At 34.1% G+C, this 23,929-nt stretch overlaps 1 protein-coding gene across 5 annotated transcripts in view; it reads left to right on the top strand.

Annotated features, from left to right (window-relative positions):
- Nucleotides 1–23,929, top strand: part of LOC149808312 (GDP-D-glucose phosphorylase 1-like) — an 81,125-nt gene that overhangs the window by 47,372 nt on the left and 9,824 nt on the right. For all 5 annotated transcript variants that reach the window (XM_089975857.1, XM_089975860.1, XM_089975859.1 and 2 more), the window contains exons 2-9: nucleotides 1,810–1,893; nucleotides 7,275–7,388; nucleotides 8,340–8,537; nucleotides 16,337–16,423; nucleotides 17,462–17,520; nucleotides 18,615–18,717; nucleotides 20,346–20,446; nucleotides 22,865–23,010. In XM_089975857.1, the coding sequence (XP_089831983.1) occupies nucleotides 1,810–1,893; nucleotides 7,275–7,388; nucleotides 8,340–8,537; nucleotides 16,337–16,423; nucleotides 17,462–17,520; nucleotides 18,615–18,717; nucleotides 20,346–20,446; nucleotides 22,865–23,010 (892 nt within the window). The remainder of the gene's footprint in view (nucleotides 1–1,809; nucleotides 1,894–7,274; nucleotides 7,389–8,339; nucleotides 8,538–16,336; nucleotides 16,424–17,461; nucleotides 17,521–18,614; nucleotides 18,718–20,345; nucleotides 20,447–22,864; nucleotides 23,011–23,929) is intronic.

Below are 23,929 nucleotides of genomic sequence, written 5' to 3'. Positions count from 1 at the left end.
CTATTTCCATTGGGACACTGCATGCATGACTTGCTACATAGAACTATTGTCAGTGTGGGACTGCATGCATGACTTGCTATATAGAACTACTATTAATGGGACACTTCATGCTAGACTTTAGTGGCATTTCATTTTCTTTGATGGATCAATTAATTTGTTGTGAATTATGCTACTTCATTTATGAGAATTTATGGATGTGGGTGGTAAAATAAAATCATACCCTTGCTTAAAAGCAACCCTTTTTTGAACAGTATATTATTCCTTGATTGATTTTTGTTGTTGTTGTTGTAGGGTTTAACGCCATTTTTCAGCACACAATAGGCAATACATGGTGGCCAGTATTAATGATGGAGGAAGAACCCAGGAAAACCCCAGAAAGAACCACTGAACCACAAGAAGCTACTGGCAAGCTTTCTCACATACCCACATTGGCCTAATCTGAGACTCGAACCCACACAGACAGAGGTGAGATGGCAGTGATCTGTAACATAGAGCGCTTTAGACCACTCGGCCACTTGGGGCCCCATTCCTTGATGGAGAATAAACTATAAAGTGATTCAAAAATTATATTAGATAGAACATGGAATGATACTTATTTTGGAATGGTCACATAAGTGCACATGTATACAGTGGGAATCATATACATACCTGGTAGCTTATAACCTTGGAACATTTGCCGGAACTTGAGTAGGTTTGGTTTGTTGGTTTAATTTTAACGGCACTAGCATATTATTAGCTACCATTCAGAGGAAATAGTAGTTGAGTGTCTTCTTTCCAATATACTAATTGAGGCAGCTGACCGATCTGTTAATAGTAGCTGAGTCTTTCCAGTGTACTGAGACAGCTGACCACTCTGATACGGGTGGATATCGAACTCCTAACTCATGGAATACAAACTGAGGCAGCTAACCACTCTGATATGGGTGGGTATTGAACTCCCAACCCATGGATTGCAAGTCTAATGCTAGAGATTCTCAGTAAATTATGTATGATTACTTTTAGAGAGTCAGCAGATCATGTATGATTGCTTTTAGAGAGTAAATCATGTATGATTACTTTTAGAGTCAGCAGATCATGTATGATTACTTTTAGAGAGTAAATCATGTATGCTTACTTTTAGAGTCAACAGATCATGTATGATTACTTTTAGAGAGTAAATCATGTATGATTACTTTTAGAGTCAGCAGATCACATATGATTACTTTTAAGAGTCAGCAGATCATGTATGATTACTTTTAGAGAGTCAGCAGGTCATGTATGATTACTTTTAGAGAGTAAATCATGTATGATTACTTTTAGAGAGTCAGCAGATCATGTATGGTTACTTTTAGAGAGTCAGCAGATCATGTATGATTACTTTTAGAGAGTCAGCAGATCATGTATGGTTACTTTTAGAGAGTCAGCAGGTCATGTATGATTACTTTTAGAAAATAAATCATGTATGATTACTTTTAGAGTCAGCAGATCATGTATGATTAATTTTCCTTCATAATCAATAAGAGAATGGTCAAGTTGTATTATGGATCACAGCTGCTTATCTCCATGCTTGCTCCAACTTTAGAAGAAATGTCCTTGCCCAATAGCTTTGCTTTTATATTTGATAAAAATCACCTCCTTCTCCCAAAATTGCTTTTAACCATGTAGAGATCACCAGCTCCGTTATGTCCCAAGGTTTAAAGTCATGAACAGTGTAGGACAAACACAATCTACATAATCTGTAACTTTGCTTTGCAAAGCCTTGTTATTAGTTTTCAGGCATTATGTACAAATAAAAAAAAACTTAAGTGCATCCATTTAAATTTTTTGCAGAAGATGCATACATTTGAGTATACTGATGCTGACCTTAATGAGAATTCCAAAGGATGGACTGGCAGAGATGCAGAGCTCAGTGAGGTCTGGTATTATTTAATTTAGAAAACTATGTATAAAATTCCCAAATGAGTCTGGTTAATACCATACTGATTATATTTATTTAGAGGTGACTACATGCAAACTAAGAATTTAATGACCAGTCAGTTTTACATAGGTCATGAATGTGATTGTTTAGATCATGTTGCACAAAGTGTTCGTAGAAAGGCAATAAAATGCAGTTTTGGTCATTTTGTCAGTTTTCCTGAGAAAGTCACAAAAAAGTGCTATTCTGTAACAAGTATACAAAAGCAATTGAAATTCAGTATATTGTGGGAACATCTGTAGGTTTGGTCATCCAGCCCATAAGCTTTAAAACATGGCTTCACTCTGTTTTCATTGTCATGCCAATTTTCAAAATTTGAACAAAGTTCAAGTGTTCAACAATTTGTTATTTCAAGAGTTAGGATGGTTATTGTTAAACTCAGGGTTAAACAATTTAGGTTAAACCATAAATACAGCTAAGGCTTCCTGTAAACATGTACAGAATTTTAACCAAATATCTGTAAATGTCTGTGCATGTGGCTGTCATTGATGCAGGAACTTTCTGTTCCAGTTAAATTACTGGACATTGATGCTGTATTTCCACATTTCTGCTTAAGAGATTGTTTAAGATTTTTCTGTCAATTTTTTTCTTAAAGAATGTTTAATTTTCACATCGAATGTGGCATTGAAGTAGAACTCATTTCACATAGTTACAAATCAGATTGATTTACTGATGATGTTGACAAAATTCTTTAAACTTCATAAATTGCCTTTGAACAACATATGAACATTTTATTAAAGAGATGCCATGTAGTGACTTGCTCATTGTAGTTCTTACAAAAGTATCACATGTTCAGTCACTACATCCGGTTGCATGATCAAATTTGTTATCACACATATATATACATATCAGTAGGAAACATTATCACATTGATCCGAAAGTTATTTTACTGAAATTGTCACATACATTCAATAAAATTATGTCATAGAAATGGGATCCTGTTCTTATAAAATATGTACAAGAAATGAAATAATCACCAGTTGAGTGAGGCATGGTTGCACATTATAAAAGCTATCACCTGTTCAGTAAGCTAACTGGTAGATGGTGGGAGAGGTTGAGTTTTAAATTCTTTTGGTTTTTATAAACCATGTACTTTACATGTTTAGAATTTTTGTTAAATTTTGCAGCTATGTACATGTATACAACATTGCAAATAACAGTTGCCCAGCATATTTATCTAGTAATTACTATAGTATATCTGTCCATCACCATTGTAATACTAGTCAAAGTAATTATAACTTTTCAATATCAGTAATACGATTACTGTCACTATGTTGTAGTTTGCATTTCCAAGACAGAAATTACGCATGTCCATGTAATAAAAACTCCGGCATCTTTCCCATTAGATGGAAAGTTCTATAATGGTCAGAACAAGAGTAGATATCTTTCGGTAGCAAACTAAATGATAACTCCTTAGCATTTGACCTTAATACAAGGCCTTCATCAGAGGAATGATGTCTGGACTGGAGTCACTTAGCTTTTGACCTTAATACAAGGCCTTCATCAGAGGAACGATGTCTGGACTGGAGTCACTTTGCTTTCAACCTTAATTCAAGGCGTTCATCAGAGGAATGATGTCTGGACTGGAGTCACTTAGCTTTTGACTTAATACAAGGCCTTCATCAGAGGAATGATGTCTGGACTGGTGTCACATGATCAACTAAATGTTGATCATGTGAAAAATTACTTCTACACAAAGGCAGCAGTTTCAATCTGGAATCACAGTTCAACAATCCAAGATTTCAACATCTTCCCTTATTCTTCTCCATAGGGTATTATTCTTTCTTCAGAGTACTTAGATGTTATCCCAGGAGAAAGTATGCCCCAATTTTTTGCAGTGTTCACCAGCTGCTCTCAGGGATTCTCTGTCAGCATATAAGTGTTCCTTAAATCTTGTTTTAAGGCTTCTAGTGGTCTCCATGATGTAGTCTTTCTCAAATTATCAAACTCGAGTTTATAGATGACCGAGTACATCTTATTCAAAGGAGTATGGTCTTTGGGATGTACCAAGATTGAACAGATTGTGTTGAAGGGTTTGTGGATCACAGTTCCATGTTTTTGGAAGTTTTTTCTGTAATCTTTCGGAGAGTCCACTAATATATGGGACAGTTACACATTTTTGTCCTTCAGATGTTTGTCGCTTTACCAAAAACACAAACATCCAGTCCTTTCAGCTGTCAGCCCTTAAAGCTTTCTTACTATGATTGACAATGCTGTTCACCTGATGCAACAGAGTTATGACCACAGATCTCTTATGTTCAAGATGGTGGTTGCAGTTGAAGCTCATATACTGGTATGTTTGGGGAGGTTTGCGATTAATCATCACTTTTGTTACCCCATCATCTAAAATGTGAACATGAGCATCCAAAAATGGCAACCTCTCATCTTCCACTCCATATGTGAACTGGATATTTTCTTCAATGGAGCTGAGATGCTCTGTGAATTCTTTAACATTATATTCATGGTGAAAATGTCATCCACGTAACAAAACCACGCATTTGGAGGATGTGCTGCACTGGAATGAGCATTGAGTTCAGAATCTTCTATATACAAATAGGAGACACTGGTGAGCTATTGCTGCCCCAAACTTCTGTTGATAAAATTCTCCCTGATAGACAATATAATTTGTATTTCGTGTTCAAGACCAGACAAAATAAGTAGTGTTCAAGATCAATTTCAAGAGAGTAGTTATCTGTTCTGGCACCAAAGTAGTGCAGTTGTTCCACTCTGTATTCTTCAAGAGTCTGTTCAGGATATCTAAAGTGTCTTGTCAACAGGTATGCTGATAAAAAGGGCACTCACATCATTTGATACTTTTTTCTCCAGGCATGACTTTCACATCTTTAATTTTCAGGACAAAATCTGCACTGTTCTTTATGTGAGAAGTAACATGACCAACTAAGGGATCCAACACCTCTGCTAGGTATTCAATGCAGGATAGGCAATAGAACCAACACCTGATACAGTAGGATGCAAGGATATGTTGGGGATCTTGGGGAGTCCATAAAACTTTGGTACCTCTTCAGTAGTGAGATAAATACACTTGTAGAAAGCTTTATTGATCTTATTATATTTCTCCTATGTCTTTAAAGTGTCAGTGAATTTCAGTATTTACTAGTGGGATCTTTTTTAACTTCACACATGTCTTCTCATTCATCAAAAGTGTCCTAATATTTAAGTCAAAGTCTCTTCTGTTCATAACCATGGTTGCTCTACCTTTGTCTGGGAGTATCAGAATTGACACTTCTCTACAGAAAGGCATCTATTCTCATTCATCAACTATAAATGGCTATAGCAGTTAACAATATTCATTCTCGAATTAACGAAACATAAGGTGCAGGCTTGTGTTGGACATTGTGACCAGGCTTTTGTGGAATGATTTAATCACACACTTGTGGAACATTTATTCATACATCAGAAATTATTGACCTGCATTCAGAGAGATCAGTCTTGCAAGCTGGTAATATGACTTCCATCAGCTACGCAAGCACTAAATAATGAAACCACATGCACGATTGGGTTAGAGCCTGCTGAGTCAATTCGACAGAAGGCTGCCACGATGACATGGTTTTATAACCACTGTCAATAGACCTACATGGAAACAATTTTGTTTGGTACCAGGGAAGTTAGAAGGATAACGAGATTATGTTACTAACCCAGTATGGTCCATTGATACAATATCAGACCAGATTGATAATCTGAGTCACCCAACACATTACCATTTAGCACCTGCGGTCCAGTCATGGAAGACTTTTCCAAGGCAGGCAATGCCTCCTTATGGAGAATATGTGCAAGAGGAATTGTTGACACAGAACTACCTCCAGGTTTTACATTTGGATATGTGTGTGCCTGTATATATAAGTAGTAATTTCATGAAGGAATATCTGCCATTTGGTGTCAAGTGCTGACAGTCTTACTCCATGAGGGAATATCCACCATTTGGTGTCAAGTGCTGACAGTCTTACTCCATGAGGGAATATCCACCATTTGGTGTCAAGTGCTGACAGTCTTACTCCATGAGGGAATATCCACCATTTGGTGTCAAGTGCTGACAGTCTTACTCCATGAGGGAATATCCACCATTTGGTGTCAAGTGCTGACAGTCTTACTCCATGAGGGAATATCCACCATTTGGTGTCAAGTGCTGACAGACTTTTTAGTGTAGTGATACTCATCCATCTGATATTTCTTTGACCAGATTAGATTTGCTGTAAATTCATTTCATTGCTGCAAACATTCCACATACATATTGTTCCAAGATCCTTGTGTCATTTACCATTGATGCATCCCCATGTCCATGTATACATCATTGGTGGTAGTATGCATCAACACTAAATTGGTGTCCATATACAGCATTTTTACATTGTTGCTGTACCACAGTTTGATCTTAGCTTAATAAAACTCATACATGAGTAATTTAGACAAGTCCAGCCCTGAGATGCCAATGTAAATAGGCTTTGTCAGCTTCAGTTTCAATTTATTATTGTATACAGCAAGGAGACTTGAATGCTGGGTCAGCAGTAAGACTTTGAAGTTTGTCTTGTTCATGGAGAAGGTCAACATGAATACATTCCCAAAGATTTTCCAAACAAAGCTTTGTTCAAAATTTTGAAGAAATCTTTCACAAACATAATCACTCCAGTGGCCTAAGTGGTTAGAGCACCATCTCGGATGCAGTCGCTGGTTCGAACCCCAGCCAAGTCATACCAAAGACTTATAAAATTGGTACTAGCAGCTGCCTCTCTTGGCGCTCAATATTAAGAGGTTTGTGTTAGGACTGGTTGGCCTTGTGTCAGGATAATGTGAATGGGTGGGACATCATGCTACATGTCTGCAGCATGATGCCTCGGTGCTAGTTATCACTGTAAGCTGCCACACTGCAGGCATTGTAATGATATGACTGAAAAGTTTTAAAACTTTCATAAAATTCTAAATGACACACACACACAGACACACACACATTCATGACTTTTGTCATGTCTCTCTGCTGATGATGTCCTTAGTGTGAGGATGAAAGCTTCAGGTTAGCTTTCTCTATATTGTTTGTGTATGTGATTGGATTGTTAAGACATTGTCAAATAATAATAATTATAATAATAATAATACACAATTTTTGCCAAACTATATGTTTGGATGTTGCTTACTGTATGTTTTATTTCTTGTATCCAAATTTTAGGTATTATTTGTTGATGTTACCAAATAAATACTGCTATTAAAACTACAGCTAAATGAAAATGTGAAAGTACTTATATGGTACTAAATTTGATGGCTTTTCATTATTAAAATCCTTAAAATTTTATTACTGCTTGTTTTATTTCAGTTTGATCATGAGCTTAGAACCAGGTGGAGCAAGGCCATGGATGAGGGCCATTTCAGATACAAATTAGACAAGTTGAAAACCAGGATAATTGGCAAAAAAGGATATGTGGCACAGGTATTAATTGGTTTTAGTTAAGATATAACTGATCTTTATATAATTTATAACCAACTACACAATCATGATATTTGAGTGGTTAAACAGTTTCAATGAATCCTGGAAAACTTCATAGGTTAAAACATGATTTGTGCTTTAATTTTTTCTTTGCTGTATCTAAGCATTTGCTAAACTTCTTTTAGGTTTCGTTATACTTATACAGCGTTTTTATATAATGCCCTTCATAGTACTTGGAATAAGTCCTTTATATTGATAACACAATGAATAAGTTGGTTTTCCTGTACACTGCATCATGAATTTCAGGAACTATGACCCCTGAATTCTTATCTTCTCCTTACTTGAAAACAAGTTCTTCTGTTTAAAACCTGCCAATCAAATTGTGCCCTTTGCAATCCACCTATTGCAAATAGTTAAAGTATACTTATGTCTTTATAATATAGTAACTGCTGTCATTTAATTAATACAGTAAACTTTGAATAAGCTAAACATCAATAACACATTACTTGAATGACTACCATATATACTTATAAGTCAAGTCCAACTTAAGATGCACAGACCCAGATCTGCTCTCACGCAATGTACCTGCAGATCTATGTCTATGCAATTTTTTAGAAGCAGTCAGTAGAACAAACAACATAGACCATAACCTGCCAGTGCATTATGTGGTGGTAGAACAGGGTTTTATTTGACTGATACGTTAATATATAGTTATGTTCATTTCTGGAATAAAGGCTTCTAATTTCTTTGACCTCAAAACTCAAGCTAAAGGCTTTCTGCTTTTAAAGTTGTCTAAATTTTACAGTAATGAACATTGTATTTAGCTCTAAAACTAAGCACATACATATGTAGGACACTTAATGGTTATGAATACTTTATTATAACTGTGTATAAATGATTTGTAAAAGAGACTGTCATTAATGCTTATACTTTGTTATCTCTTGCTAAATCCAGTTGAATGTGAAAAGAGCACAAGAGCGAAGAAAACCAGCAGAAATTACCCATGTCAACCAGCCTTTCAACCCAACTGGTTTTAACTTCACTAAAATCCAGCCAGATGAGATTCTGTTTAAGATGGTGAAAAGTGGGGCAAAGAGGTCACATGACCAAGCTAATGGATACCGGCAAGAAGGGGATTCTTCAAAATCCAAGGTGAAAAAAACACGAGACTTCTAATTATTACCAAAAATATGAATTAATTCACTGAAATAGGAATATGCACATTATAACTGAGCTAAAACTTGGAAGTTCAAGCTCAGTTTCCTATCTTTAAAAAAAAGAAATGAGAATTGTTTATCACTGTTTTTAAGGATTGGTCTTTTATGAGCAATCAGAAGGAGAGGTTTTGTGTACAATAAAAAAGAAAAATACAGTTGTAACAAAACCTGCATCACAAAAGATTATGCATTGTAGAATATGCAAAATTACAATAAGATAATGAATAATTCAGATGTACAAAATTACAATAACATAATGAATAATTCAGATGTATAAAATTACAGTAACATAAATAATTCAGATGGACAAAATTACAATAACAAATAATTCAGATGGACAAAATTACAATAACATAAATAATTCAGATGGACAAAATTGCAATAACATAATGAATAATTCAGATGGACAAAATTACAATAACACTATGAATAATTCAGATGGACAAAATTACAATAACATAAATAATTCAGATGTATAAAATTACAGTAACAATGAATAATTCAGATGGACAAAATTACAATAACATAAATAATTCAGATGGACAAAATTACAATAACATAATGAATAATTCAGATGGACAAAATTACAATAACATAAATAATTCAGATTGACAAAATTACAATAACATAATGAATAATTCAGATGGACAAAATTACAATAACATAATTCAGATGGACAAAATTACAAAATCATAATGAATAATTCAGATGAACAAAATTACAATAACTTAATTCAGATGTATAAAATTACAGTAACAATGAATAATTCAGATGGACAAAATTACAATAGCATAAATAGTTCAGATGGACAAAATTACAATAACAAAATGAATAATTCAGATGGACAAAATTACAATAACATAAATAATTCGGATTGACAAAATTACAATAACATAAATAATTCAGATGGACAAAATTACAAAATCATAATGAATAATTCAGATGGACAAAATTACAATAACATAATTCAGTTGTATAAAATTACAGTAACAATGAATAATTCAGATGGACAAAATTACAATAACATAAATAATTCAGATGGACAAAATTACAATAAAATAATGAATAATTCAGATGGACAAAATTACAATAACATAGATAATTCAGATGGACAAAATTACAATAACAATGAATAATTCAGATGGACAAAATTACAATAACATAAATAATTCAGATGGACAAAATTACAATAACATCATGAATAATTCAGATAGACAAAATTACAATGACATAATAATTAAGATTTAGCTGATATGAATTCAGCATGAACACTAGCAAAAATAATTCATTAAGGAGTACAAGATGTATTTGCCTGTTTCCTGATTTTAAATACTTCTCAAAAGAAATATACCCCAACAGAAGTACAAGCCATTTTGTTAAGAAGTTTTCTCGGTTTTTACCCATTATACACATGGTACAGAGATGCTGCCAGGGCATGCAAGTGCACAAATTGCACAAAATTTTTACACTTGGAGAGCAGTGATGTGCAAGAACGCCCCCAAATTATTTTAAAGTTATGCATTGTGCAGTATACCATTTTTATTTAACTGTTAACCTTTTAAAGTGCCATTCACAACATAAGTCATGCCACCAGTGGAGGTCTTGTAGTGCTTGACACAATATCTGTCTTATTGTTAAGTCTTATTTTTTGGTAGGAAACCGATTACACATTTTCAGCTTGAATTGAATGGTTGTTATACTTAATTTGGCACATTGGGTACTAGAACAATCATTCTGTTGTAGCTTGAACCTTATGTCTAGGAAGTTTACAAATGCATGATTAAAATACAAGTTGCCTAGGAAACTCAAAATGGATGATTCCTATCATGATTCATCATCAGATGATGATTTCAGTTGGCAAATAAAGTTTTGAAGTATACTAGTGTATTGTATCTGGGAAAGTGTTAATGGAAATGCTAGTGAGTTATATTTAACCCAAACATGATTTTGAATACTAGTCATGCTGAATGAACAAAAACAGATGTTATGTCTGTCAAGCCCACTGTCTGTGGTATTTCAACATTAAATGTGGAAAAGGCAGAATGCAAAGCCTAATTAAAATACAGGCAATTTAAAAGTATAGTGCAGTTTTCATTTCATTTCTCACATAGTTTAGCAATGCAGGTCCTTGTACTTTAAAACTATATAACCATGTAAGGGTTAAGATAAACTGAATAAATATAAATCTGAAATGTAATTAAAAAAATAAGGATATTTATTGATAAAAAGATGCCTCTGTCTAAACAAGCAGACTATGGCATTGATGGACATAATACCCTAATAGAGCATTGTGGACTTAATACCCTAACAGAGCATTATGGACCCTAATAGAGCATTATGACATGACACCCTAATAGAGCATTATGGACTTGATACCCTAATAGAGCATTAATGGACTTGATACCCTAATAGAGCATTAATGGACTCCATACCCTAATAGAGCATTATGGACTTGACACCCTAATAAAGCATTATGGACTTAATACCCTAACAGAGCATTATGGACTTGACACCCTAATAGAGCATTATGGACTTGATACCCTTATAGAGCATTAATGGACTTGATACCCTAATAGAGCATAATAGACTTGATACCCTAATAGAGCATTATGGACTTGATACCCTGACAGAGCATTATGGACTTGATACCCAAACAGAGCATTATGGACTTTATACCCTAACAGAGATTTATGGACTTGATACCCTAATAGAGCATTAATGGACTTGATACCCTAATAGAGCATTAATGGACTCCATACCCTAATAGAGCATTATGGACTTGACACCCTAATAAAGCATTATGGACTTAATACCCTAACAGAGCATTATGGACTTGACACCCTAATAGAGCATTATGGACTTGACACCCTAATAGAGCATTATGGACTTGATACCCTGACAGAGCATTATGGACTTGATACCCTAACAGAGCATTATGGACTTTATACCCTAACAGAGCATTATGGACTTGATATCTTAACAGAGCATTATGGACTTATACCCTAACAGAGCATTATGGACATGATACCCTAATAGAGCATTATGGACCCTAATAGAGCATTATGGACTTGATATCCTAATAGAGCATTAATGGACTTGATATCTTAACAGAGCATTATGGACTTATACCCTAACAGAGCAGTATGGTCTTTATACCCTAACATAGCATTATGGACTTGATACCCTAATAGAGCATTATGGACCCTAATAGAGCATTATGGACTTGATATCCTAATAGAGCATTAATGGACTTGATACTCTAATAAAGCATTATGGACTTGATACCCTAACAGAGCATTATGGACTGGATACCCTAATAGAGCATTATGGACCCTAATAGAGCATTATGGACTTGATACCCTAATAGAGCATTAATGGACTTGATACCCTAATAGAGCATTATGGACTTGATACCCTAATAGAGCATTAATGGACTTGATACCCTAATAGAGCATTATGGACTTGATACCCTAATAGAGCATTATGGACTTGTTACCCTAACAGAGCATTATGGACTTAATACCATAGCAGAGCATTATGGACTTGATACCCTAATAGAGCATTATGGACCCTAATAGAGCATTATGGACCTGATACCCTAATAGAGCATTGATGGACTTGATACCCTAATAGAGCATTATGGACTTGATACCCTAATAGAGCATTAATGGACTTGATACCCTAATAGAGCATTAATGGACTTGATACCCTAATAGAGCATTAATGGACTTGATACCCTAATAGAGCATTATGGACTTGATACCCTAACAGAGCATTATGGACTTTATACCCTAACAGAGTGTTATGGACTTTATACCCTAACAGAGCATTATGAACTTGATACCCTAACAGAGCATTATGGACTTGATACCCTAACAGAGCATTATGGACTTTATACCCTAAGAGAGCATTATGGACTTAATACCCTAAGAGAGCATTATGGACTTTATACCTTAATAGAGCATTATGGACTTAATACCCTAATAGAGCATTATGGACTTAATACCCTAAGAGAGCATTATGGACTTTATACCCTAATAGAGCATTATGGACTTAATACCCTAATAGAGCATTATGGACTTTATACCCTAATAGAGCATTATGGAATTTATACCCTAATAGAGCATTATGGACTTTATACCTTAATAGAGCATTATGGACTTAATAACCCAACAGAGTATTATGGACTTAATACCCTAATAGAGCATTATTGAACAAAAAGTAAATCTGGCTTTATAGTCAGCAATGCACTGATTCAAGAAAGTGAAACTTTGAGATTATGTTGGTGAAGATTCTTATTTTTGAGCAGAGATATCCAAGATACAATACCTATGAGCTGTAGAAAATTGTATATAGCAACCATAAAGAACAGTTCCAACTGGCTAAGCAAGCTATGCATATCCCCCTTCAGACAGTAGACTGTTAATTGGAGTCCTTAGCACAGTGATATTCTTACACTGATATGGCACAGATTAAGCTCATAAACAATCAATAGAATAATGCTTTAACAACTAGAAATGGCATCTTTTACAGATTTTGATTTATCTGCACTAGATGGATATAGAAGTGTTAGGTAAATAACGAACTATGGCTGTTTCCTCCGCCCCCTCTGTTTTATATACTTATTTTGGTGTCAAGGGTGAGCTCCCCTCTTTAGATAAAATCATGGCAGTATCTCTGCTGGTATGGTTATTGTGTAAAGGGAGATAACACATATAAAATATGAACAAAATAAATTGAAAATGTTTGGTTTTTAAGCAGTTTCTAAACATTTGAGCACAAGTAATTTTTTTCTTGTTCTTGGATTGTTTTACATGTGTTTAGCATGCTATAAATTATTTGTATGCATTGCTGGTCTGTTGGGATCTTTAGGCATCTTGCATGAAAATATGTAGCTTGCCTTTGTTTTGTTGTTACTGTCATACTTGTATCTGTCTGTTATTTTTTTCAAGTAGTTGGAATTTTTGCTGGCTTTTACCATATTATAAATTGTATAAGTACATTAATAGTCTCTTAGCATCTTTTGGCAACTTACATGTTAATTTGTTGCTCACCTATGTTTTTCTTTTTGCAAGATAAAACTTGTAACTGTTAACTCTTTCATATTGGTTGGAAATTTTACTGGTTTTTGCCATAATATAAATCATATGAGTACATTGATGGTCATTTTTAGGCAACTTGTTTGCAAGATTGTAACTCACCAATGTTTCTTTTTGTCCAAGTGAAACTCATAACTGTTTACAGTTTACTATATTTGCAATATCTTTTTTCATCAACGTTTAATTGCGTCATTGATATAATTGAATATAACACACCAAAATCTTTTACATTAATAGCCAGTTATGGCTATTTAGCATGAATTGGTAAAGTTTTTTGAAGTCGGTGTTAATTCTAGAGTATTATTTTTAAAAACACACGTACAGTCAATCCTGCTGATACTGGTAATATAAGGTTTGTCAGAATTGGGCTTTATAAACAGGTGGCCTAAATAGAGTCACCCAGTAAGGTTGTGATGTTTGATGAAAGGAGAGCAAATATTAGAGAAGGCTGAAGCGGTATGTAGAATTCAACATGTAAAGGAAATAAATTGTATGTTTGTTTTTGTTTATTTTTTTTAACCTGAAAACAATAAAAACCATACACTCTTCCTCATTAAGACCTCTGGGATGTGTGAATTTATAGTAATAATGCAAGGAGTGGAAAGTTACTGTTTTATATGGACAACATGTATTTTGAGATCATTTGTTATGATGACCAATGACTACAGAGAGTAACTTAACACTTTTTAAAAGACATTTATATTAAGACTACAACATCCTCAAAAAATTGTAAACATATAAACAGTGTACAATAACTGAAACAATGCATTTTAATTGAAATGATTAAAAAACTTAACCATTTATCCTGTATACCCATCAGGCTTCCTGAACAGAAGACAGCTGTTATAGTGTGTATGGCAAATCCACAGAAGTCTGAGCTGTTATCAACAAAATATGACGAAATCTCTGACAACACGAATTCACTTTATCAGTACACCTTATCAGTACAATAAATTAACACAAGGAGTGCAAGCATGACACCAGCCCTCTGCTTGATTCAACTTTTGTCATGTGTCTTTTATTGCTTCAGAATTGCCAAAAGACTGAAAAGCTACACATATCCATTCAAATACAGTAACATACCAACACATAACTCTCAGATGACCATCGCATGAATCTAATCTGGCGAATTAACCTTTATTTTAACCACAAAGTCTTTCTACAGGACTTTTTCTCCACGTATGCACTGCCAACACTGATTAAATTACCATTTGACATCGCATCTTGAAAACATCTTTACCACCAAGAAAAATAAATGTATTGCACAAAAAGTGAAGTTTAGTTTGGAATATACCAAACATTGGCTGTGCATTCAGCCATCAAATACCCATATACATCATGCTTTGTGGCACAAATTTTAGCATTGGGCATGGTGGCAGGGACAATGTGAGGAAGCACATTGGTAGCAAAAAGCACATTGAGGTTGGAAAACTACATGAAGACAGCTTTTTCAAGTGTTAGAATTTTTTAGATTGAAAGATTAACTTATATTGTAATTTGCTTGAGTTCACAGTTTTCTGCGCTTGCACCAATACCACTGATCATTCACTGTTTGACATTTCATCTTCTGGATTAATACCATTTCATAATTAAGCGACACTGCAGTTGAAATGTTTTCACCTCCAAGGAAAAGATTTGTATTCCACAAAAAATGAAGCATAGATTGGAGTACACCCAAATTTGACCTAGCATTCAGCCATAAAACGTCGATGTACATTATGCTGCAAATTTTACAATTGGGAATGTGCAAGAGGGCTTGTATTGTTGCTTACAATTTACCTGTCATACATGTACCATGTAGTAATATTAATATATAGTACATGTATGACAGATAAATTGTATGCAATGATACAAGCCCCTGTGGACATGTGGCAGAAAGATGTGAAAAAGCACACTACTATAACACTCCCAGTAGTTTTCAGTTTTGGAGTACTTTAAGCCACCTACTCAAGTCCTGCATGCTACCAGTGCTGAAGTATTGTTTGTGAGCTTTCTTGTTGAACATAACTTGTCTTTCTCAGTTGGAGATCAGCAACAATGACAGTGAAAAATTATTTCCTATTATGAGGAAAAATAAGATAAACTTTAGTACCTCCTTAGGTGCTGAACATTTGCCACAATCTTAGTCACCAAGATGAACCAGCAGACAAGAAGCTTAAACTGTTTTGAAAACAAATTTACCATAGCCTGATTGAGGAAGTTCAATACTGCCACAGCATCATATTATGACCAATAGTGTTAAGTTTATGTATATCAGTCAATTTAGCTGTAAATAAAGTAGTACATGTAATCAGTGTAAATAATATGTTTTATTTTGGGATTTTCGTATAATGCAGTACTGACCATTGAAGTGTATGGAGTTTGTATCATGATATAATTTTTCACTAAATGCTTTCAAAATTCACTCATTTTTATCCCATTTCTCACTAATTGCAAGTCTGGAGGGTGGCAGCTCTGCATTTACACTCACCTGTTGTCCATGTAAATATTGCAGCTTTAATTTATATACGGAGGTGACTGCTAAATAAATACAGTTTTGATTGTGTTAGTAAAATAAAATTCTACCTGTAATTGATTTTAGAGAATTTCATGTCAATAGACATATTTTACATAAATTGGCTTTCTTGAACACTAGGTTCGAGACCTGATGATCATAAATGCTAGTCCACTAGAATATGGCCATGTTCTGATTGTGCCAGATGTAGATGCAATGAAGCCTCAGGTAAGACTGTAATGTTTTTGGATCTTTGCAAAGTGGAGGGGTATATATCCCTGTCCATCCATCCCTCGCATCCTATCCCATCTTTCACATCCATCACAAATTTCATTTCTGCAGTTTAACTTTTGAAGGACAGATCAAAATGAATTTAGTATGAGGCTTTATCTTGAGAAGACTTAGGTCAATTAAGATTGTCACCATTTTCCAGCAAAATTTGATTGAGTTATGGCCCCAGTTTTACTTTGGACTTTGTTAAGTTTAATTTCTGCTCAAGAATTCTGAAAGATCTAGTGGATGGAAATCAAATTTACTTCAAGGTTTTACATTAGGAAGACCTTAGTCAAGTTTGCTTATCACCATTTAGTGGCAAAATGTGATGGAGTTATGACCCCTGTTTGACTTAAAACATGTGCTTTCAAACTTGTTTCTGCTCAAAAACTTTTGAAGCACTTCATGGAATGAAATCAATTTTAGTATCAGGCTAAGAATATATAGGTCACATTCAGTTTTGCCTTTTTGTGTATAATTTTCCCCATCAGTTTCCAATTAACAACTTGTTAAAAACTTAGGAGATGGAAAACAAGTTTTATGTAAGAATACCCAGTAACTATATGATTTTTACTTATTTTGTCACCTGTTTCACATAGAACCTTGCCTATTAATTATGTTACATTGACAGGGGCATCTGTTGTGTGTGGATAATTAATTACATTGGGGGGGGGGCATCTGTGGCATGTGGATACATTTCTTATTAGTTTTCTTCCTCATTCTCATACTAATTTTTCAAAGTTGCATGAGAAAGTCATGACCTATATTTTGTATATGATACAACATTGGCCAAATTTCTAATGTACTTATGAGTGAAGTGCCTTTTTGCCTGCCATTAATTTTATGTTTATGTTTGTGATTATAGAGACCTGCTTAAAAGACAAATACCAAAAAAGAGAATTGCCTGCATCTAATTTTATTTTATGTATGTGATTATAGAGACCTGCTTAAAAGACAAATGGTAATGAAAGAGAATATTTTTGGTTATTGCAGATCCTCACACAACATGGATTGAGATTAGCTATAGATGCAATACTCCTCAGCAGACACAGGTTAGTTACTTGTTTGCCCTTTTAGTTCAGGTATCAGAATGTTGATACAACTGATCATTTAATTTTCATTAAGTTCTGCAGAGAACAGATGTGTATGACACAGAACATGTACTTAATAAATAGATCATTCTGCAACATTTCAAGCATCACAGTGGTCATTTCTTATTTTTAAAAAATAGCCTGCTCTAAAAATTTATAATGAGAAGAAAAGGTCGTGTTTTTGGTGGGGAGATGTAAGAAAATATTTCACTCCTGCAGTGTTAACATTTTGTATTATCACTTGTGGCTTTGTCACGCATCAAAATACAGTGTGTTCTATTGCACTATGAAATATTTTACAATGAGTAACGATACAAAATTTGTCTACTTAATGAAATGTTTCCTTATATTGACTTAAAATGTCATCAGCATAGCTAACATCAAAGTTGTGCAGACCATCAATCCCTAACTTTGTTTAAACATTTGATTGTAGGCAGGCAGTTGACATCCATTCATTGGGTGTTGAGACAGTATGGTTTGAGTGTAGGTAGGCAGTTGACATCCATTCATTGGGTGTTGAGACAGTATAGTTTGAGTGTAGGCAGGCAGTCGACATCCATTTACAGGGTGTTGAGACAGTACAGTTTGATTGTAGGCAGGCAGTCGACATCCATTCACAGGGTGTTGAGACAGTATGGTTTGAGTGTAGGCAGGCAGTCGACTTCCATTTCACAGGGTGTTGAGACAGTATGGTTTGAGTGTAGGCAGGCAGTCGACATCCATTTCACAGGGTGTTGAGACAGTATGGTTTGAGCATGAGAATGAATGTCACCTGCTTGTGTTGTGATATTAGGGCTGTCAGACGTTACTTGTGCACTTTATATCGCTATTGGCTATCAGTTTTTGTTTTGCAAGAAGACATATTAGTTGGATTTTTATTTTGTAGGTATGTCAGTATGCTTACTGAATATTCATTTTACACACTTTTCCTTTTAAATTTTATTGCTGAAATAAATTTTGCTATGTTCACAGTGTTTACTGTCAGTTACTCTATAAATTGCCAAAAATAACCATTGATAAATTGTGAATATTTCATTCTTTTACAACATATTTAGAGGATTCCGTGTTGGGTTCAACAGCCTGTGTGCCTTTGCGTCTGTCAATCATCTGCACGTACATGCATATTATGTGGAGACGGAACTTATGGTGGAACACTGTGTAAGTTTATCTGATAATCTGTCACATGATAAACAGTTAGTTTAGGGCAGTTTCAGCTGTTAAACACAAGTAAACAAGCTTTTTTAGCATCAGCTTTGAGCTCATTGTGCACTAGTTGGAAGTGTTGTGTGGCTTAACAATCAGTATCTCCCATTATTCAAGTTTTACAATGGCCTATCAAACTGTGCCACAATACATCTGACATGAAGTGACACAATACATCTGACATGAAGTGCCACAATACATCTGACATGAATGTCACAAAACAGCAGAAAAACTGTTATTTTATATGTTGATAAAAATGGTTGTATTATGATAGAAGAATGGTTTTTAAGTCCTTGCATGACATATACGTGTATTAAAGATGGGTCAGTCTGAATTCTTCAGTGAGCCAGTTTTCCAATTATTCTGTGATCATAGAATGAGATAATATTTTCTGATTAAATATCTTTAAAGATTACTTAAACAAATACAAATGTAAATTGCAGTGAAAAGTCATTCTGTGTTAAAAATGGCATTAGTTATCCATCTTCATTAGCTGTGTCACAGATAAGGAGCAACTGTATCCTTGTTTTCATTCTTTAATTCAAATGTAGGTCAAATTAACCAAGATTAAATTTGTCAGTAATCAGTTGCCATGGATATTCAGTCAACATTGCATGGATAGGTCGGCAATAATTTCATGTGATCCCATTCGTATCAAAAGCAGTACAGTTTTTCTTACATTTGTAGTATTCAACATGTTATGAGTTCATTTCTGCTTGACCCAATTTGGCGTTTTTATTTTTAAATTATTCTGTGTAAACAAATAATACATAGATAAATTATTATCTATGTATATGTGATTAAACTCATCAGTATTAAAATTACGAGAAGTAAATATGTTTATTTGGGCCTATTTCTAGGTTTTGAAATTTCCAGAGTGTAATCCAGGTTATAGTTTTATTTCGTAAACATCATGATCATTCTAAAAGGTTATTTTCCATTAGGTAATAGGTTTGTTTTAGAAAATGCTAATTGTGACCCGAGGTCAAGTAGAGAACTATATAATCTTGTAACTGAGAGGATTTTTTCAGTTGGGCTTTAAGATCTAGCACTTTGAAGTTGTATTATATGTTATGTCAAATTGGGATGAATTTTATTTCTTCAAATTGTTGAATTCAAGTGATTATTTTCTCTGGAAATACAAAAGTGTTCTAATAAACTTTCTGGATAGAGACATTCACTGGAATTTACAGTGAACTCAGACCTGGAATTATATTACTGTGATTCAACAAAAGACTATTGACATATCAACTCTTTATAAGCTACCACAGACCCATCATCACCATCAGTTTTTGGCTTTATTATGGACTTGTACAGAGTTCTGTTCAAGACTTTAAATTATAAGTACTGTAATTCTTGGATTATTTTGGGAATTAATTTGCAATACTGTGAGTTCTTTTTTCTCATTTTCACTTTGTATTCTAGGGAAATAAATTATATGTTAAATTTTACACAGCTTGTTGTATATCACTCTTTTCTGTTACTTATTTTAAGAGCATAGACTTGTAACAAACAAGCATTGTCATTTATAGGACCTTGCTGTATAAACACTTTTTCTCAACCCCATAACAAATCTATTTCAGCCTGTTACTCGCATAAGTGGAATCTTGCATGAAATAAGTATTACACCTGCCAAAGGATTTGCCTTCCAGCTCCATGGCTCTACAATTGACCAAATTGTAAAGTATGTTATTTTCCTACATAAAATACTATGAATTGGGTTAATGGGGAGGGCAGGTTTTGCCCCGCCCCCCCCCAAATAGTTTTCATCCATACTTAAATTCATTGAAAGGAGAGTCATATTGTTGATGGAGGACAACTCTAATAAACCTATGGAGAAAAAATGTAATTATTAAATTTCATCTGAGGATATACAAATGGCTAAGAGAATTACCTGTTGAGTTGCATCAATCAGATAAATTGACAGTCTATATAAAAAATAGTTTACTATCATTAATCCAAAGTAGATAAGTGTGTTTGGTAATATTTTGATTGACCTTGGGGTTAAAATGAAATTCTCATGTTGACGTTCAGACTGAACTTAAAATCCTGACATCTGGTTGGTCAGTGCTTGGACATTAATCAGTCAAGCATCAGAAGTTTTAACATGAGAATGTAGTTTTAATCTTCAGGCCTGGTTTACAGATAAATGTTTGAGGATTTAAATGACTTGCATTTATTTCTAGCACAGTGTTGTAGAAATGCAGTACATAGAAACTATTATTATCTGAACTCTTTGGGGATGTGAGAATGGTTCAAATGGAGTTTCATCTATTGGTTTGCATTTTGTATATATTATAACAGTTCTTCCAATATAGAATAGGCTTATATGAATTTTAAGTTAGCTTATTAATGCCAGATTGTAAATTGGATTACAACTTTTAAACTTTTTATCATTGAAAATTCATAGGTAGTTTTGAGTCATCTTTGAGGTGGTAATGTATTGACCAAAAGCCACCAACTATAACTACATGACTAATAAGGTTGAATCTATGATTCAACCTTTTTTCAGAAAATTGTGTAATTTTCAAGAATCACAAATGAAGGCAATTAAATTATTAAACCATTTTGTATAGAAATTGAGTAAAATTGAAATATAAGTTAATGAATCATTCAAACAGAAGAATAAAAAAAATGTGAATTTATAGCAAAGACAGTACTTCTAGTCATTCAATGTTCTATTAATAATCAAACCTATGAACATTCTTCTAAGCTAATTTTATTATTGCTGAAAAATGAAAAGGGATTAATATCCAGATGCAGAAAAATAAACCTGAATAAATCAAGGGGATATAACCCAAATAAGCAGCATTTGAGATTCATTCATTATTATAAAATTACCTCAGCACAGCTAAAACCTGCATTAACTTGTCTAGCCCATGTTACTGGGAAGGAGACGTAGCAGTCACAATTGACTGGCATTGTCATTGTCAACATTTAGGGATTGGTTAATGTTTTTCATCTGCATATATTTCTTATACCCCTTGATAGGGTTAAGGTTAGGGTTATTATACCCCTTGATGGGTTCTCATCATACTTGACAAAGATCTTTTTAAAGCTAGAATAATTCATTCATGACATGCTCACTCACCCCATTTTGTGATCAGAATCACAATCCAAGAAAATGTATGTGATATTTTGGTTTTAAATAGTTGCTAATATTTTCTTAACCTTTTGCCATGAACCATTATAAACCGAAGACAGCTCATTCTGTGACATGCTTACTGTTGCCTATGACTTTGGACTCAAAGGCCACAGTAACGGAAAATTGGCACAAATATTTGGGTTTAAGTCAGGTGCTTATATTTCATAACCTTCTTGATGGATTTTCTTTACACATGGGATGAATAATCCTGAAGCTAAAAGAAGTCATTCTATCACACACATTCTAGATCCCTTGATCAGGGGTAAAGGTTATAGTCATAGAAAATTTGCATTAAGAATTGGGTTTTAAAAAAAATTCATTTGCTTGTACTTCCTTTTTTCATAAAACCCTTGATGGAATTTCTTCACACTTGGGATGAATCATTATGAAGCTAAGACAATTTATTCAGTGACGTGCACTCATCCATTTGATCATGGAATTAAGGGTCAAAGAAATTTGCATTAAGGGTTTGATTTTGAAAAACTTGGTATGCTTATATTTCATTAAAGTCTTGGTAGTTTTTCTTCATACTTTGGATGAATCATTACAATGTTCAAAACAATACTCTGACATGCTAACTCAACATTTTGACCTAGTTTCAAGATCACCCAATTTATGTAAGTGCTTTGATCATGGGCACAATATGCAGCTCTAGCCTTTTTGTTTATATTGACCCATTTTCATCTAAGTGAAGAACTGAAGTGAAAAGTATTCTCCCTGCTGGTTATATTTACTTCCTATAGTATAATTCAAACATTTTCACAAAATGTGAATGCTTATTGGATGATACTGTACAATATCTTATTATCAAAATGTGAAAGCACTGCTTATTGGGTCATGATGTGCAATACTCTATCATCAAAATGTGAAAGCACTGCTTATTGGGAGGTGTTGTACAATATCTTATATGGTGATGAGAATAACTATTATACTAATTTGTTTCATTTCTGTTTTAAGTGTCATCATCAACATAGTACAGTACTTCCAGCAAAATGAGATTGCTCATAACTTATTCTTAACAAGAGGCACAGTCTTTGGAGAGCCAAGAGACAGCACTCTGAGAACCATCAGGTTTCTTTTGTTTCCAAGGAAAAAGTTTATAGGTAAGCAGGCAATAGAAGATGTTTTACAGGTTAAAAACTGATGAAGCTGTAAAAAATAACATACTTTAATCTTTATTATTTGGCATAGGATATTTCCCTATAGCAACTGTTGCCCTATATTCCTCTATAGCATCTGTTGCCCTATATTCCCCTATAGCAACTGTTGCCCTATGTTCCTCTATAGCAACTGTTGCCCTGTATTCCCCAATAGCAACTGTTGCCCTATATTCCCCTATAGTAACTGTTGTTCTATATTCCCCTATCGCAACTGTTTCCCTATATTCCCCATATAGCAGCTGTTGCCCTATATTCCCCTATAGCAACTGTTGCAGATATTATCTTGTTTTCTGATGGAATATGCATCAAGACCATTGTTGACATTCAAGTTGTAAATAAATTTGTCTCAAACCCAATTACCTGTGTCATTATAATCCTTGTCACAGTTTAAACTGTTGAAGAATTTTTGTAATTCTCACTTATTTCATAATTCTCTGTCTTCTTGATTGTGAATTAATTTTTTCCAATTCTAAATTGATTTTGTTATAAACCATTTATTAAATTTTAGGTGGAAGTGTTGCACACCTGTATTCCTCATGGCTGCCCATTCATTGTAAAGTCTTCTTTATTTAATATTGTATTAATACATTTTAGCTCAGTCAAGTGAGCTTTTGGTATAGCCCTGCTTTCATTGTGAGTCATGTGTCTGTCCATCAACTGTGGTTTGTTACCGCTCTGGAGTCCATGTTTCTAATCTAATTTCAGTCAAACTTGGAATGTTTGTTTAAATCATCAGAATCATGGGCAAGTTGTTTGACATTGAGATCCATGCATATGAATTAGGTGATCTAGCATCTGATTAGTTAACCTTGTTACAACTCTGGAGGCCATATTTCATGTCTGATTTTGATCAAATTCAGAA

Source organism: Sinohyriopsis cumingii, chromosome 1 (genome assembly GCF_028554795.1).
Source record: "Sinohyriopsis cumingii isolate HCF-2022 chromosome 1, ASM2855479v2, whole genome shotgun sequence".
Taxonomy (NCBI): domain Eukaryota; kingdom Metazoa; phylum Mollusca; class Bivalvia; order Unionida; family Unionidae; genus Sinohyriopsis; species Sinohyriopsis cumingii.
Note: the sequence above shows the minus strand (reverse complement) of the source record. Positions and strands in the feature narration are given on the sequence as shown.